At 38.4% G+C, this 15,141-nt stretch overlaps 1 protein-coding gene across 2 annotated transcripts in view; it reads right to left on the reverse strand.

Moving 5' to 3' along the window:
* Positions 1-15,141, reverse strand: part of ALDH1L2 (aldehyde dehydrogenase 1 family member L2) — a 66,573-nt gene that overhangs the window by 20,520 nt on the left and 30,912 nt on the right. For both annotated transcript variants that reach the window (XM_047066114.1, XM_047066115.1), the window contains 5 exons: positions 5,818-5,937; positions 5,092-5,219; positions 3,241-3,391; positions 563-633; positions 371-476 (listed from right to left, as the gene is read on the reverse strand). In XM_047066114.1, coding sequence (XP_046922070.1) covers positions 371-476; positions 563-633; positions 3,241-3,391; positions 5,092-5,219; positions 5,818-5,937 — 576 coding nt within the window. The remainder of the gene's footprint in view (positions 1-370; positions 477-562; positions 634-3,240; positions 3,392-5,091; positions 5,220-5,817; positions 5,938-15,141) is intronic.

Below are 15,141 nucleotides of genomic sequence, written 5' to 3' on the forward strand. Positions count from 1 at the left end.
TGTGGAAGGCTCAGTCGGTTAAGTGTCCAACTCTTGGTTTTGGGTCAGGTCATGATCTCACGGTTTTGTGGGTTCGAGCCCTGCATCCGGCTCTGCACTGAGGGTGCAGAGCCTGCTTGGGATTCTCTCTCTCTCCCTCTCTGTCCCTCCGCCACTCACGCTGTCTCTGTCTCTCTCAAAGTAAATAAATAAACTTCAAACAAAAATGCAGATTTAACTAATAGGAAAAGATGCCCAGCCATGATGCCTTTGAAGATGTCATAATACACAATCTCATTTTTGTCTAAAGACATAATGTTTATAAATGGGTGTCTCTGTTTTCAAGTAAGTAGGAGAGTAGGAGGTTGTGCCCTGGCTCCTTGCATCTTACCTGCGCTGGCTTGAGCACTAGGGTGTTACCCGCCGCCAGACACGCGGCGCTTTTCCACGCCAGCATCATCAGTGGGTAATTCCAGGGGATGATAATGGCGCAGACCCTGCAGAGGTAGAAGGACGACCATCCTTAGTTGTCTCCAACCAACACAACTCACCCAAGTCACCCTCGGCGCTCTCCTTGTCTCACCCAAGCGGCTCCTTCTTGGTGAAGGTCAGATTGCGATTTGGACGGGCCTGGTTGATTGGAATAGTAGAACCCTAAAGAGTAAAAAAAGAAAAAAAAAAAAAAGGTGATCCTCATTTCACTAATTGAAATGAGTAAGTCTAATCTCAAGGAATCCATTTTCTTAGCTGGTATGAAAAGGCAGTGTTCAATTTGTAAGAATATATGATATATAAGAAATATATTCACACCAAAAAAAAAAAACTGCTATTTCTTTCTGGAAAGAAGTAAGACATGGGAGAATAAACATAATTCTATCTATCTATCTATCTATCTATCTATAAAACATAGTTCTAATTTAGTTACCTCCATTCCCAACTTCTTGGCATGGCAGAGAATATTAATTGTGTAACCAATAGCCATTCTTCCCTGTGTTGTTATATTAATAATGGTGATATGGTTCATGAGTTCAAGCCTGCATTGGGCTCCGCACTGACAGTGCAGAGCCTGCTTGGGATTCTCTCTCTCTCTCTCTCTCTCTCTCTCTTCTCCTACTCCAGTTGTGCCCTCTCTTTCTTTCTCAAAAATAAATAAACTTTATTTTAAAAAAATAATGGTGAGGGGCACCTAGGTGGCTCGGTTAAGGGTCTAACTTCAGCTCAGGTCATGATCTCGCGATTCATAAGTTCGAGCCCTGCATCAGGCTCTGTGCTGACAGCTCAGAGCCTGGAGCCTGCTTTGGATGTGTCTCCCCTGCCGCCCCCCCCCGCCCCTACCCTGCTCACACACTGTCTCTCTCTTTTTCTCAAAAATAAACAAACATTTTAAAAAGTTTTTAAAAAATAAAATAAAATAATGGTGATAGTCATGTGCCCAGATAACATACTGTTTTCCAGTTTCCAGGGCAGACAGGGATGGTCAATGGAAGACATAAGTACAAGGCATTGGAAGGCGAATGTTCTTTACAGTAGGCTGACTCAGCTCTGACACAGGCTCCTTTACCCTACCCCCCACTCATTTCTTCTCCTTGCTCAGAGTGTCACTGAAATGGCTGATACCTCAATGGTTATTGTGACACCATGAGACCGTCTTGAGGGTGCAGGTCACATGGTGCCTTAGTAGCTCTGGTAGAGAGAGAGAAGGAGCCCACATGTCATATACTAGCCCTGACTACTTGCCTGGGTGTTCCTTGAAAATGAGGCAAAAGTGAAGTTCATACTTGAGTATCCATTACATGCAGCCAGACTTAATCCCATCTAATTCACGGCAGTCATTTTCAGCTGAAGCTATTCATTTGTCTGCCGCACACAATTGTATTGCTATTACTAATTACACGTGTTCATCTCTTATCTCAAATCCTTGGGGCCAGTGTGTTTTGGGATTCAGAATTATTTGAACTATAGAGATATAACATAATGCACATCTTATGTTATATTCTCTATGACTCCCAGTAGGGTCTGAAGTAGCCCCCCATAATCAAATAAATACATGAGTATTGAAATATTTATTTAGTGAAACATGAATCTTTCCTCTAAGTGATATAAATACAAATTATAAATAGACTCATGTTGGTTCAGGTCAGCTTTTGGCAACAAATGAGTTCGAACCACTGAAACCAATTGATTTTCAGGTTTTGAAGCTCTCTGGTTTTCATAATTGAGGCAAAAGTGTGGGCGTGAACCACCACTACTAAATACTTACATCTGTATGACTTTGTGACTAAAACTACGTTTATGCACAAACCCTAGTCTACCGCAAACTTGCTCCTCAGCCTCACTACATAACTTGCAGGGTATGTATTATTGTGACCATATTACAGATGAGGAAAGGAAGGCTTAGAGAGAGAAAATAACTTTAACAACATCAGCTGCTAAGTGCCAAATCTCACTCTTGGACCGGTCTCTCTGACTCTATGTTAATAATGGTCACAGCAACTTGCCCAAATAAAATACTGTTTCCCAGTCTTCTCAGCCGATAGAGAAGGCCAGTGGGAGATATAAGCACAAGGGAGGTAGGGAATGCTTTTGAAAGCTCTCTTATATTTCTCTCCCTTGCCCACTTCCTCCTTCTTGCTGCCTGGCCAGTGCTGCAGTGGTTATCGTGAGCCTATGAGCAGTATGCATGTGGCTCTTTGTTATGAGCCTTACCTTTACCTTTCATACCCCGGGTGCTGAGGTCAAGAGCAATAGCCTGCTTCTCCTCATACATGTGCTATTTACTTTCTTATAGTAAAAAAGGAAATGAAATATTTATTGTGCCCATGTCTTAGAAAATTATTTTTCTCATACCCAGCTTACTTAGACAATGTATGTTAGCTCTCTGGCTTCTGTAGGCATTTGAGTTCTCGATCTCTCCATGACACCCTAGATGTCCAGAAGACTACCAGGTGCCCTTAGGAGATACAGTAAAGTACAAAAAACATCATGAGACTTTAGTTCAGAAAATCTTGAGTTCAAATCCTAGCTCTGTGGTTTACTTACTAACGATGTGAGTGTATGCAAGTCATCTGTTGTCCTCAGGCCTCTGTTTCCTTGCCTGCAACAAGGGATAATAGCTATCGACCCACCACAGATGACTGTTATAAGGATAAGAGAAGAAAATCTAAGAGGTGCCCATAAAACATTGTCTTTACAAACTACTAAATGCTCGGCCCTTTTCCTTTTGGAATGATCTCCGTGGAGTCAAATGACATTTGTGCTCACCTGAATTTTGTCACACCAGCCAGCAAAATATCTGAATGTTTGCACAGACATTCCGATGTGAGTCTTCAGAGCCAGGGTGTAGACAGCCCCTGAATCAAGGGCTTCAATGGTTGCCAGCTCCTCCTGGTTCTCTTCCAGTAGGTCTGCAAGTCTGTATGGTCAGTGAAAGGAATTCACTCAACAAATATGGATTGAGCTCCTATTATGTATAAGGCACCATCCTAAGGGCTGAGAATTCAGAGGTGAACACACATGGACCAGGTTTTGTCCTGATGGAGAATACGGTCCAGCAGCGAAGACATTAAACAAATCATTTCATACATAATTTGTTTCAGGAGTTACAAAAAAAAAGAAGCAGAGGGTGTGGGAAGCCTGTACCATTTGCCTCATCAGTGTATAAAAAACAGAAGAGTGACTGAGCCACAATAATCAGAGGAGATCAATGACAGAAGACAGTGGGAATGTGGCTAGTTCATGAATATGCAAGGAGATGTTAGAGAGCACAACCCATGAGAATCCATGAACGCGAGGATCTCTTGTTGGTATAGAAACGCTTCCAACACTAACTGAAGAGACAAGATAGAAATACCTGGGGTGAATTACAGACACTACAACAGGTTTCTGGTAGGGGCCTAGTTTCTATGGGAAGATAAGTACAGGATTGTCTCATGAGTATAAAATAGTCAAAATTCATCCTGTGTTCCCCTCCACCATTTTCCTCCACCCTTCAGTGGTTTTTGCATTGTTCCTTTTGGACCATTCTAAAGTTGGGCTCGAAATCCCCTTCCCCTCAATGTTTCTTCCAGATCCTGCTGTAAGAGATATTTTGACCAAAGTCAGCTGTTTGGCCTTAGGGAAGTAGAAAAATGAATTTATGCTTAAATCTAATTACATACTTGAATCTACCTACTCGGTTACCAATTTATAATTCTTTCTAGGCCTTACTATTTTTCCTCCTCATTCCTAGTCCCTATGGGTCAAGCAGATTTAAAATCTGTCATTGAAAACAACAAAGTGCTGCGTAGTCCCCATTTGCTATTCTATATCCCTTCTCCACACTGCTCTGTGACCTGGGACGATGACCTTTATTTATAGACCACATCACTTGCCTCCCCTGCTCCATTACTGGGCTTGACTAATGAGAGACCAATGAACAGCACCCCCAGGAGAGAAAGCAATCGGGCATTGCACTCCCCAGCTCCCCCACAGATGGTTCAGCAGCTGCTGTGTCCCTCCCCGACAAACCACTGCAGTGTGGTCTTCTACAGCCACAGATCTTGCCACATTCCAGCAATAGCCCCTTCCTCTGTCCTAGATCTTGGAGTAGTCACAACTTTCCCTGTTGCTGTCCCTACCTGGGTACTTCATTATCCCTTGACCTTGCCTACATCTTTGTAAATCGTTTTTTATTAAACTTTTTTTCCTCTGGAACCCTGACTGCTCCAAGCACTAATACAAAAATCAGGAACTCACATCTATGTAACTTTACAGGATGTAAATAACAGAAGACATATTACATAATGGGTGCATGCTAGACTATCTTGGGGAAATTTTTAAAAACTTGGCAATGTTAACCAATACCCAGAGACAGCAGATCTGTGTTTTTAAAAAAACACACCTGTTGGGGCGCCGGGCTGGCTCAGTCGGTTGAGCGTCTGACTTCGGCTCAGGTCACGATCTCACAGTCCGTGAGTTCAAGCCCCGCCTCGGGTTCTGTGTTGACAGCCCGGAGCCTGGAGCCTGCTTCGGATTCTGTGTTTCCCTCTCTCTCTGCCCCTCCCCCGTTCATGCTCTGTCTCTCTCTGTCTCAAAACTAAATAAACATTAAAAAGAAAATTAAAAAACCCACACCTGTACATCAACCTTCCTCTTTCTCTTGCATTCATTCTTCCCCATTCACCGTTTTCAAAGGCATCTTTTGCTGCTGCTACTGCTTTATCAACATCCACCAAAGAAGCATAGGATACTTTGCATATTATCTATTTCAAGATAAGGAAAACTAGGTTATAGGTTATTTATACAGAGATACATAAATATGCTTCTCTTGAAATTAATATTATATTAATAGGAAAAATAGAGTATTACTTATAAAACCCAGAGAATTTATGATGGAAAATCAATACGTTGAGTAATAAAGTAAAGGAAAATTTAAACATGGAAATTGGAAGCCTGAAATTTGGGACTTCTCACATCACATGACACGATTGAAAGACACATTTAGGAAGAATATATCTGCTTCTTCTAGTGCCTTGGGGGAAGCTGAATTTCTTGCCATGAGCTTGCCGAGTTTGAAAGTTCTTTTCTGCATAGAGCATTATGTGAAGCTGTGCCTCTGATACGGATAGGTATAGCTATCTGTCTAAAATAATTATAAATATTCATTCCATAAAATAGATTACTATGGTCAGCAGCCAGTATCAGAACCGAATAGTTGAAAGGAATACATGGAGAACATTTATTTCTAGTAAGTGCTCAGAGGCAAAGTGATAGAATAAAGTAACTTCTTAAGACTTCCAGGTTTACAACTATTAAAATTTCATGACCAGTGGTCACTGCACACGCTAAGCAATTACTCACAGATCCGTCTGTTGGGTTGATAGTATCATAGGTCTTTCCATCATCAGCATCTGTGAACTGTCCATTTATGAAACACTGATATGGCATTTTCACTGTCATTTCATTGACCTCCTTTGAAACCTAAGATAGAAAATTATGTTAATAGAATCAGTGGATTTCTCTGCTTACCCATTTGATACCAAATAGCAGTAAAGGAGTTTATTCACTAATGCAGCAGAGAGAAGTTAGGTCAATAGAATTCCAGTTCCTAGTCTCCAGAAGAGACAAGCATATGTTAGATTTGGACCTCATGATGCTCAGATTGGCCACTCAGCCAGGAGGTTAGCATCTCTGATGACCAGAGTACTCCTGGCTGGGCCTTATAAATATCTCAGATTTTCTTCATACAAATGAAAAAGAAGCAAAAGACCCGCAGATCACGGAAACATCACCATCTAGTGGCAACATCTATGGAGCACAGTCATTGCTTTGCTTTGAGTTCGTGAAATTGCCTTTTACATGGGTGCCATTTTAAGTTTTCTTTCCTTAAGTTCCTCCTCGTTTTTACTTTCTTTCTTACAAATGTATTACCTAAATTGTTCTCTACCATTACCTAGAGAGTGAATTTAGTTTAGTCCATTAACTACTATGAATGTGTTCTTTCAATAATAAAAAGGGAAAAAGTCTCCCTGCTTTATACAGTTATTATGAGGAAAAACTGAGAAAACGTATGAGAAAGAACATCATTAGAATAAAATTTTATATCAATGCAAGGCATAAAAAGTAAATATAATTTTAAAAATAATTTCATATAGAGAAATTGATAATGCTTTAAAAAAACCAAAAAAGTATCAAGAGGGTATCTTGTCTTATCCCACAGATAAGAAATTTTTCTATAAAATATTTCCATTGTGTTTATGTAGGATATAATGAAGGAATCTTCATCTGAATTGATGTGTCTCTGCACATAGTTCACTTTCCTAAACTCATCATTCTGAAAATATGCTAATTATGTATAAATATGTATATGTATAAATACACTAATTATGTATAAATATGTATTATCTAACTTGATTCCCCCAACTATCCTATAATGTACATATTATTATTTCCCCACTTAACATATGAGGAAACCGAGACTTAGAGAAGTTAAGCAACGTGCCAAAGCTCACACAGCTGGTAAGCAATGCTACGTGGGTTCAACTTTAGGTGGGTCTAACACCAAGATTCATGTTCTTAACTAGATGATAACTAAATTGCTTTCAAATTTCCCTGAAGTTTATTAAAAACAAATGGAATGAGAAGCATGCCTCGGATCCCATCTCTCCCTTAAGAGCTCTCCAGTAACTTGAAATCCCACATCCTTAGAACCATAGTGGCTGTGAAAACCAGCAATCTATTAGCCACCAGAAGGGGAAATGACTCCCCAGAAGCTCCCCAGAGGCCTCATCCCCACAGAACTCCCCAATTGGCTCTATTCTTCGTGTTTGTGTTTATTTGGCTTGAGAGCTTGCTCTGCCCAAACTGCCCTCGGCCTTCCATAAAGGCTGAGAGACCTTATTGGTTCAAGAAATGTAAGGAAATCTACATCCACTCATTAGCTGATGACTAAGCTAGCCAAGTAGAGACTTCAGTGGTGGCAAACGACAAAGAATATAGGTTTTACGGGATTAGTCCAAGAAAGTCACCAAACAAAGAAAAGCAACAATAACACTCCCTATGAAGGGTGGGGGTCTTATTTCCAGAGTTGCCACATTCTGTTATTTAAAATGGCTAGTTTTCAACAAAAGATTCCAAGATACATGAAGAAGCATGAAAGCATAAAGAGTGGCCAATACATTGGAAAATAACCAGTCAATAGAAACCTTCCTTGAAGAAACCTAGACATTAGACAAAGATTTTTTTCTAAGATTATTGATTTATTTTGAGAGAGACAGAGAGTGTGTCCACACTCACAGGGTAGGGGGAGAGGGAGAGAGAGAGAGAGAGAGAGAGAGACATCCCAAGCAGGCTCTTCGCTATCAGCACAGAGCCTGATGCAGGACTCGATCTCGTGAACTGGGAGATCATGACCTGAGCTGAGATCAAAAGTTGGACACTTAACTGACTGAGCCACCCAGGCACCCCATAGACAAAGATTTTAAATAAGCTTTTAAAAATGTATCCAAATAGAGGTTCCTGGGTGGCTCAGTTAAGCATCCAACTTTGGCTCAAGACATGATCTCATGGTTTGTGAGGTCAAGGTCTATGTCAGGCTCTGTGCTGACAGCTCAGAGCCTGAAGCCTGCTTCAGATTCTGTCTCCCTCTCTCTCTGCCCCTCCCCCACTCACACTCTGTCTCTCTTTTTTTCTCTCTCTCTCAAAAATAAACATTTAAAAATTTTTAAATAAAAAAAATATTTCCAAATAAGGAAGGAAAGGAAGCTATGTCTAAAAAAATTAAAGAAAAGTAAATGAACAATGTCTCACCAAATAGAGAATATTAAGAAAGAGAGAAGAATTATAAAAAAAGAACCAGTGGTGCCTGGGTGGCTCAGTCAGTTAAGCGGCCAACTCTTGATTTTGGCTCAGGTCATGATCTCACAGTTTCATGAGTTCAAGCCCCACATGGGCCCTGCGCTGACAGTACGGAGCCTGCTTGATATTTTCCCTCTTTCTCTGTCCCTCCCCTGCTCACACTCTCTGTGTGTCTCTCAAAATAAATAAATAAACTTAAAAAAAAAGTATTATAAAAAAGGAACTAAATACAAATTCTGGAGTTGAAAAGTGTAATAACTGAAATTTTAAAAAGTTATCATAGGGGCTCAACAGTAGATTCAAGAAAGCATAACAAAGAATGAACAAACTAGACAATATGTCAGTAGAGATTACCCAGTCTGAAAACAGGAAGGAAAAAGAAGGCCTGTGGGATACCATCAAATGTATCAAAGCATGCATAATGAGAGTCCCAGAAGGAGAAGAGAGGGGAAAAGAGGCAGAAAGAATATGTGAAGAAATAATGAATGAAAGTGTCCCAAATTTGATGAAAAACATTAAACCACCCATCCAAAAAGCTCAACAAACTCCAGGTAAGATAAACTCAAACAGATCCATTTTAGATACATCATAATACAATGGTTAAAAGCCAAAGGTAATGAGGGAATCTTGAAAGCAGCAAGAGAGAAGAATCCCATCACGTCAAATGGATTCTCGATAAAATTAACAGATGACTCATCCTCAGAAACCATGGAGGCCAGATGGCAATAGGATGACATATTTAAAGTGCTGAAAGAAAAAGACTATCAACCAAAAATTCCATATACAGCTAAACACCCTTTAAAAACAAAGGAGAAATTAAGTCATTCCCAAATGAATAAACACTGAGAGAGTTCATCGCTAGCACACTGCCCTTTAAAAAGTTTACTAAAAGATACCTTTCAGGCTGCAATGAAGGGACACTTGACAGTAACTTGAATCTACATGAAGAAATAAGCAAGCTAGATGAACATATTGGTTTCCCAATGCATATAAAAGCTATGTTTATGCTATACTGAAGTTTATTAAGTGTGCAACTACATTATGTCTAAAAAATCAATGTGTATATTTCATTAAAGATACTTTATCAATATCCTTCAATTAAAAAAGAAATACTTTATGTTCCAACATTCTGTCTTAAACCTGAGTTGATGAATGGTGGGAACAACTGGATGTTTAAGATATTTTTGTGATTCTTTGTTTTAATCTCCACCCCCCCTTTTGTGTATGTGATATGAAGCAAATGAGGAAACATCGTTCTAATGGTTTAACAAGGAAGGAGAAAGAAAGACCTTAATTTCTGAGTGGAGATGTCTCCTTCTATGTGGATAAGTCGATTAAGACCGTTGTCAAAAGTTTGTCTGTGTTACTGCACCTGACTTTAGGATCCAAAAAGTTGGGGTTTTTTTTGTTTTTGTTTTTTGTTTTTTGTGGGGTTTTTTTTTTTTTTTTTGCCACATTGTGCCTTTCCTCCTGGAATTGTAAGCTGAACACAATAATAGTACCTGTTTACACTGTGAAGTGGGTATTATTACAGAAAACACACTGGAGGCTTTCTCACTGTTAAGCAAATAATGCCTTGTGAATGTATGATCTACAGAGAAACCCCTGTAGTTTAACGTGCTGATGCTGTCTATCGTTTTAGCAAATAAATTTTGGATGTTTTTTTCTTTCCCTCAAACACACAAATAAATAAATACTTTATTGCAAAACATTGGTAACCACCACCTGAGCTCTCAGTGGGTCATAATCACTGATCACAGATTAACAATGATCACAGACCATAACAAATGAGAAAGTTTGAAATATTGTGAGAATTACCAGAATGTGACACAGAGACATGAAATGAGAAGATGCTGTTGGAAAGATGGTAACAATAGACTTGCTTGATGCAGAGTTGCCACAAACCTTTAATTTGTGAAAAACATAATACCTGTGAAGCACACAGTAAAGCAAAGAAGGCAATAAAATGAGGTATGCCTGCAGAAGCAAAATGGAAAAAGAATAGATAAATTAAACTTAATCAAATTAAAAACTTTTGCATGTCAAAGGACACTGTCAAAAAAGTGAAAAGAAAGCCCACAGAATAGGAGAAAATATTTACAAATCATGTATCTAATTAAGGTCTAGTACCCAAAATATACAAAAGCTCCTTACAACTCAACATTAAAAAGACATATATCCCAATTAAAAAATGGGTAAAGAATCTGAATGGACATTTTTCCCAAAGAAGAGATACAAATGACTAATAAAGACATGAAAAGAGACTCATCATTAGTCATCAGGGAAATGTAAACCAAAGCCACAATGAGATAGTATTTCTTACCCACAGCTAAAATAGAAAAGACAGACAAAGCAAATGTTGGTGAGGATATGGAGAAATCAGAACCTTTCTACATTGCTAGTGGGATTGTGAAATAGTATAGCCACTTTGGAAAACAGCTTGGATGTTCCTCAAAAAATTAACATAGAGTTACCGCATGACTCATCAATTGCACTCCTAGATATATACCCCAGAGAACTGAAAACATACATTCACACAAAAACTTACACATGAATTTTCATTCCAGCATTATTTATAATACTAAAAAGTGAAAACAAAATGTGCATTAACTGAGGAATGGATAAACAAAATGTGGTATATCTATACAACAATATTATCCAGCCACAAAAAGGAATGAAGTGGATAACATCTACTACAACATAGATGGACCTTGAACACATGGGTTCAGTGAAAGAAGCCAGATGCTTAACAGGCCACAAATTGTGTGATTCCACTTATATGAAATATCTAAAGTAGGCAAATCCATGGAGACATAAAGGAGATTAATGGTATCTGGGAGCCAGGGGTGGGGGGAAGAAAGCAGAGAATCATTGTCAATGGATATAGTGTTTCTTTTTGGGGTGATAAAATTGTTCCATAATCAGAGGAGGGGGTTCAAGATGGTAGAGCAGCATGGATGCTCTCAGCTTGTCTTGTCCCTGAAACACAGCCAGATCAGCACCAAACCATTTTGCATACCTAGGAAACTGATCTGAGGATTAACACAACACTATGCATAACTTGAGCCACAGAACTCAGCAGAAAGAGGAAAATTGATTTTTATTTTCTTTTTACTTAATTAAAAAAATTTTTTTAGTTATTTTTAGTATTTAAAAAAATTTTAAATTATTTTAGAATGTTTTTTATTTCATTGTAAATTTTTTATTCTATTTCACTTTCCTTATTTCATTTATTCTATTTTATTATATACATTAAAATTTTTTTTTCTTACCTTTTTTTTTTTTTCTTTCCCCTTTTTCTCTGGTATATCAAGCTTCTTTCTTTTTTTTTTTTTTTTTTAATTTTTTTTTTCAACGTTTATTTATTTTTGGGACAGAGAGAGACAGAGCATGAACGGGGGAGGGGCAGAGAGAGAGGGAGACACAGAATCGGAAACAGGCTCCAGGCTCTGAGCCATCAGCCCAGAGCCCGACGCGGGGCTCGAACCCACGGACCGTGAGATCATGACCTGGCTGAAGTCGGACGCTTAACCGACTGCGCCACCCAGGCGCCCCTCAAGCTTCTTTCAATAAGCAGACCAAAACACAACTAGGATCTAGCTTCCTTTATTTGATTTTTTGTTTTGTTTTAAATTTTTTAGTTTTTAATTTTTATTATTTTTTTTCTTCCTCTAACAAGACAAAATGAAGGAATTCACCCCAAAAGAAAGAATAGGAAGAAATGATGGCAGAGGTTTAATCAACACGGATATAAGCAAGATAACTGAACTAGAATTTAGAACTGCATTATAAGAATACTAGCTGGGGTTGAAAAAGGCATAGAATCCCTTTAGACGGAGATAAAAGAAGTAAAATCTAGTTAGGACAAAATTAAAAATGCTATAACCAAGATGCAATCTTGAATGAATACCACGGTGGCACGGATGGATGAAGCAGAGCAGTGAATCAGCAATACAGAAGACAAAATTATGGAGAATAATGAAGCAGAAAGAGAGGGAAACAAAGTCAAGAGAGCATGATACAAGACTTAGAGAACTCAGTGACCTATTAAAAAGGAATAATATCCAAATCATAGAAGTTCCAGAAGATGAAGAGAGAGAAAAAGTGGCAAAATGTTTATGTGAGAAAATGAAAGTGGAACATGTTCTTAATCTGGGAAAGGATACAGACATCAAAATCCAAGAGACACAGAGAACTCCCATTAGATTCAACAAAAATGACCATCAATAAGGCATATCATAGTTGAATTCACAAGACACACAGAAAGACTTATGAAAGCAGCAAGGGAAAAATGTCCTTAGCCTATAAGGGAAGAAAGATCAGGTTCACAGCAGACCTATCCACAAAACTTGGCAGGCCAGAAAGGAGTGGCAAGATATAGTCAACATGCTGAATTGGAAAAATATGCAGCCAAAAATTCTTTATCCAGCAAGGGTATCATTCAAAATAGAAGGAGAGATAAAGAGTTTCCCAAACAAAAACTAAAGGAGTTCATGACCACTACACCAGCCCTGCAGAAAATTTTAAGGGGGACTCTGAGTGGAGAAAAGATGAAACAAAACAAAAAAGACCAAAAGCAACAAAGACGAGAAAGGACCAGAGAACATCACCAGAAACACCAACTCTACAGGCAACACAATAGCACTAAATTATCTTTCAGTACTGACTCTTTTAGTCAATGGACTAAAAGCTCCAATCAAAAGACATAGGGTATCAGAATGGATAAGAAAACAAGACCCATCTATATGCTGCTTACAAGAGACCCATTTGAGACCTAAGACACCTACAGATTGAAAGGGGATGGAGAACCATGTATCATGCTAATGGTCACCAAAAGAAAGCTGAAGTAGCCATATGTATATCAGACAAACTAGATTTTAAAATAAAAACTGTAACAAGACATGAAGAAGGGTAATATATCATAATTAAGGGGCCTATCCACCAAGAAGACCTAACAATTGTAAACATTCATGCTCCCAACATGAAACACCCAAATATATAAATCAATCACAAACATAAACATAAACAAACATAAACTCGTTGATAATAGTACCACAATAGTAGGGGATTTCAACACCCCACTTACAGCAATGGGCAGATCATGTAAGCAGAAAATCACCAAGGAAACAATGATTTGAATGACACACTGGTCTGGATGGACAAAACATATATTCAGCACATTTCATCCTAAAGCAGCAGAATACACGTTCTTCTCAAGGGCACATGGACTATTCTCCAGAATAGATACTGGGACACAAATCAGCCCTTAACAAGCACAAAAATATAGAGATCATACCTTGCACATTATCAGACCACAACACTATGAAACATGAAATCAACTACAAGAAAAAAATTGGAAAGACCATGAATACTTGGAGATTAAAGAACATCCTCCTAAAGAATGAATGGGCTAGCCAAGAAATTAAAGAGGAAATTAGAAAGTACATGAAAGCCAATGATAATGAAAACACAATAGCCCAAAACCTCTGGGATGCAGCAAAGGTGGTCATAAGAAGGAAATATATAGCAATCCAGGCCTTCCTATAGAAGGAAGAAAGGTCTCAAATACACAACCTAACCCTACACCTAAAAGAGCTGGAAAAAGAATAGCAAATAAAGTCCAAAACCAGCAGAAGATAGGAAATAAGATTAGAGCAGAAATCAATGGTATCAAGATTAAAAAAAAAAAAAAAACAATAGAATGAAACTAGAAGCTGGTAGTTTGAAAGAATTAACAAAATTGATACCCCCCTAGCCAGACTGATCAAAAAGAAAAAGGAAAGGACCCAAATAAATAAAATCATGAATGAAAGAGGAGAGATCACAACTAACACCGCAGAAATACAAGTAATAATAAAAGAATATGAGCAATTATATGCCAACAAATTGGGCAATCTGGAAGAAATGGATAAATTTCTAGAAATATACAAACTACTAAACTGAAACAGGAAGAAATAGAAACTTTGAACAGACCCATAACCATTAAAGAAATTGAATCAGTAATCAAAAATCTCCCAACAAACAAGAGTCCAGGGTGATGGCTTTCCAGGGGAATTCTACCAAACATTTAAAGAAGAGTTAACACCTGTTATTTTGAAGTTTTTCCAAAAAATAGAAATGGAAGGAAAACTGCCAAACTCATTCTACAAGGCCAGCATTACCTTGATTCCAAAACCAGACAGAGACCCCACTAAAAAGGAGAACTATAGACCAATTTCCCTGATGAACATAGATGCAAAAATTCTCAAGAAGATACTAGCAAACCAGATCCAACAATACATTAAAAGAATTATTCACCACGATCAAGTGAGATTTATTCCTGGGATGCAGGGCTGGTTCAATATCCACAAATGAATCAATATGATACATCACATTAATAAAAGAAAGGATAAGAACCACATGATCTTCTCAATAGATGCAGAGAAAGCATTTGACAAAATACAGCATCCTTTCTTGATAAAAACCCTCAAGAAATTAGGAATAGAAGGATCATACCTCAAGATCATAAGAGCCATATGCAAAAGACCCACCGGTAAGATCATCCTCAATGGGGAAAAACTGAGAGCTTTCCCCTAAGGTCAGGAACACGACAAGGATGCCTACTCTTCCCACTGTTATTCAACATAGTGTTGGAAGTCCTAGTCTTAGCGATCAGACAACACAAAGAAATAAAAGGCATCCAAATCTGCAAGGAGGCAGCCAAACTTTCACTCTTTGCAGACAACATGATATTCTATGTGGAAAACCCAAAATATTCCACCAAAAAATGGCTAGAACTGATTCATGAATTCAACAAAGTCACAGGATATAAAATCAGTGTACAGAAAT

The sequence above is a fragment of the Lynx rufus genome, unplaced genomic scaffold (genome assembly GCF_022079265.1).
Source record: "Lynx rufus isolate CCGP_SWC_20201006 ecotype Redwood Valley unplaced genomic scaffold, mLynRuf1.p SCAF_7, whole genome shotgun sequence".
In the NCBI taxonomy this organism is placed as follows: domain Eukaryota; kingdom Metazoa; phylum Chordata; class Mammalia; order Carnivora; family Felidae; genus Lynx; species Lynx rufus.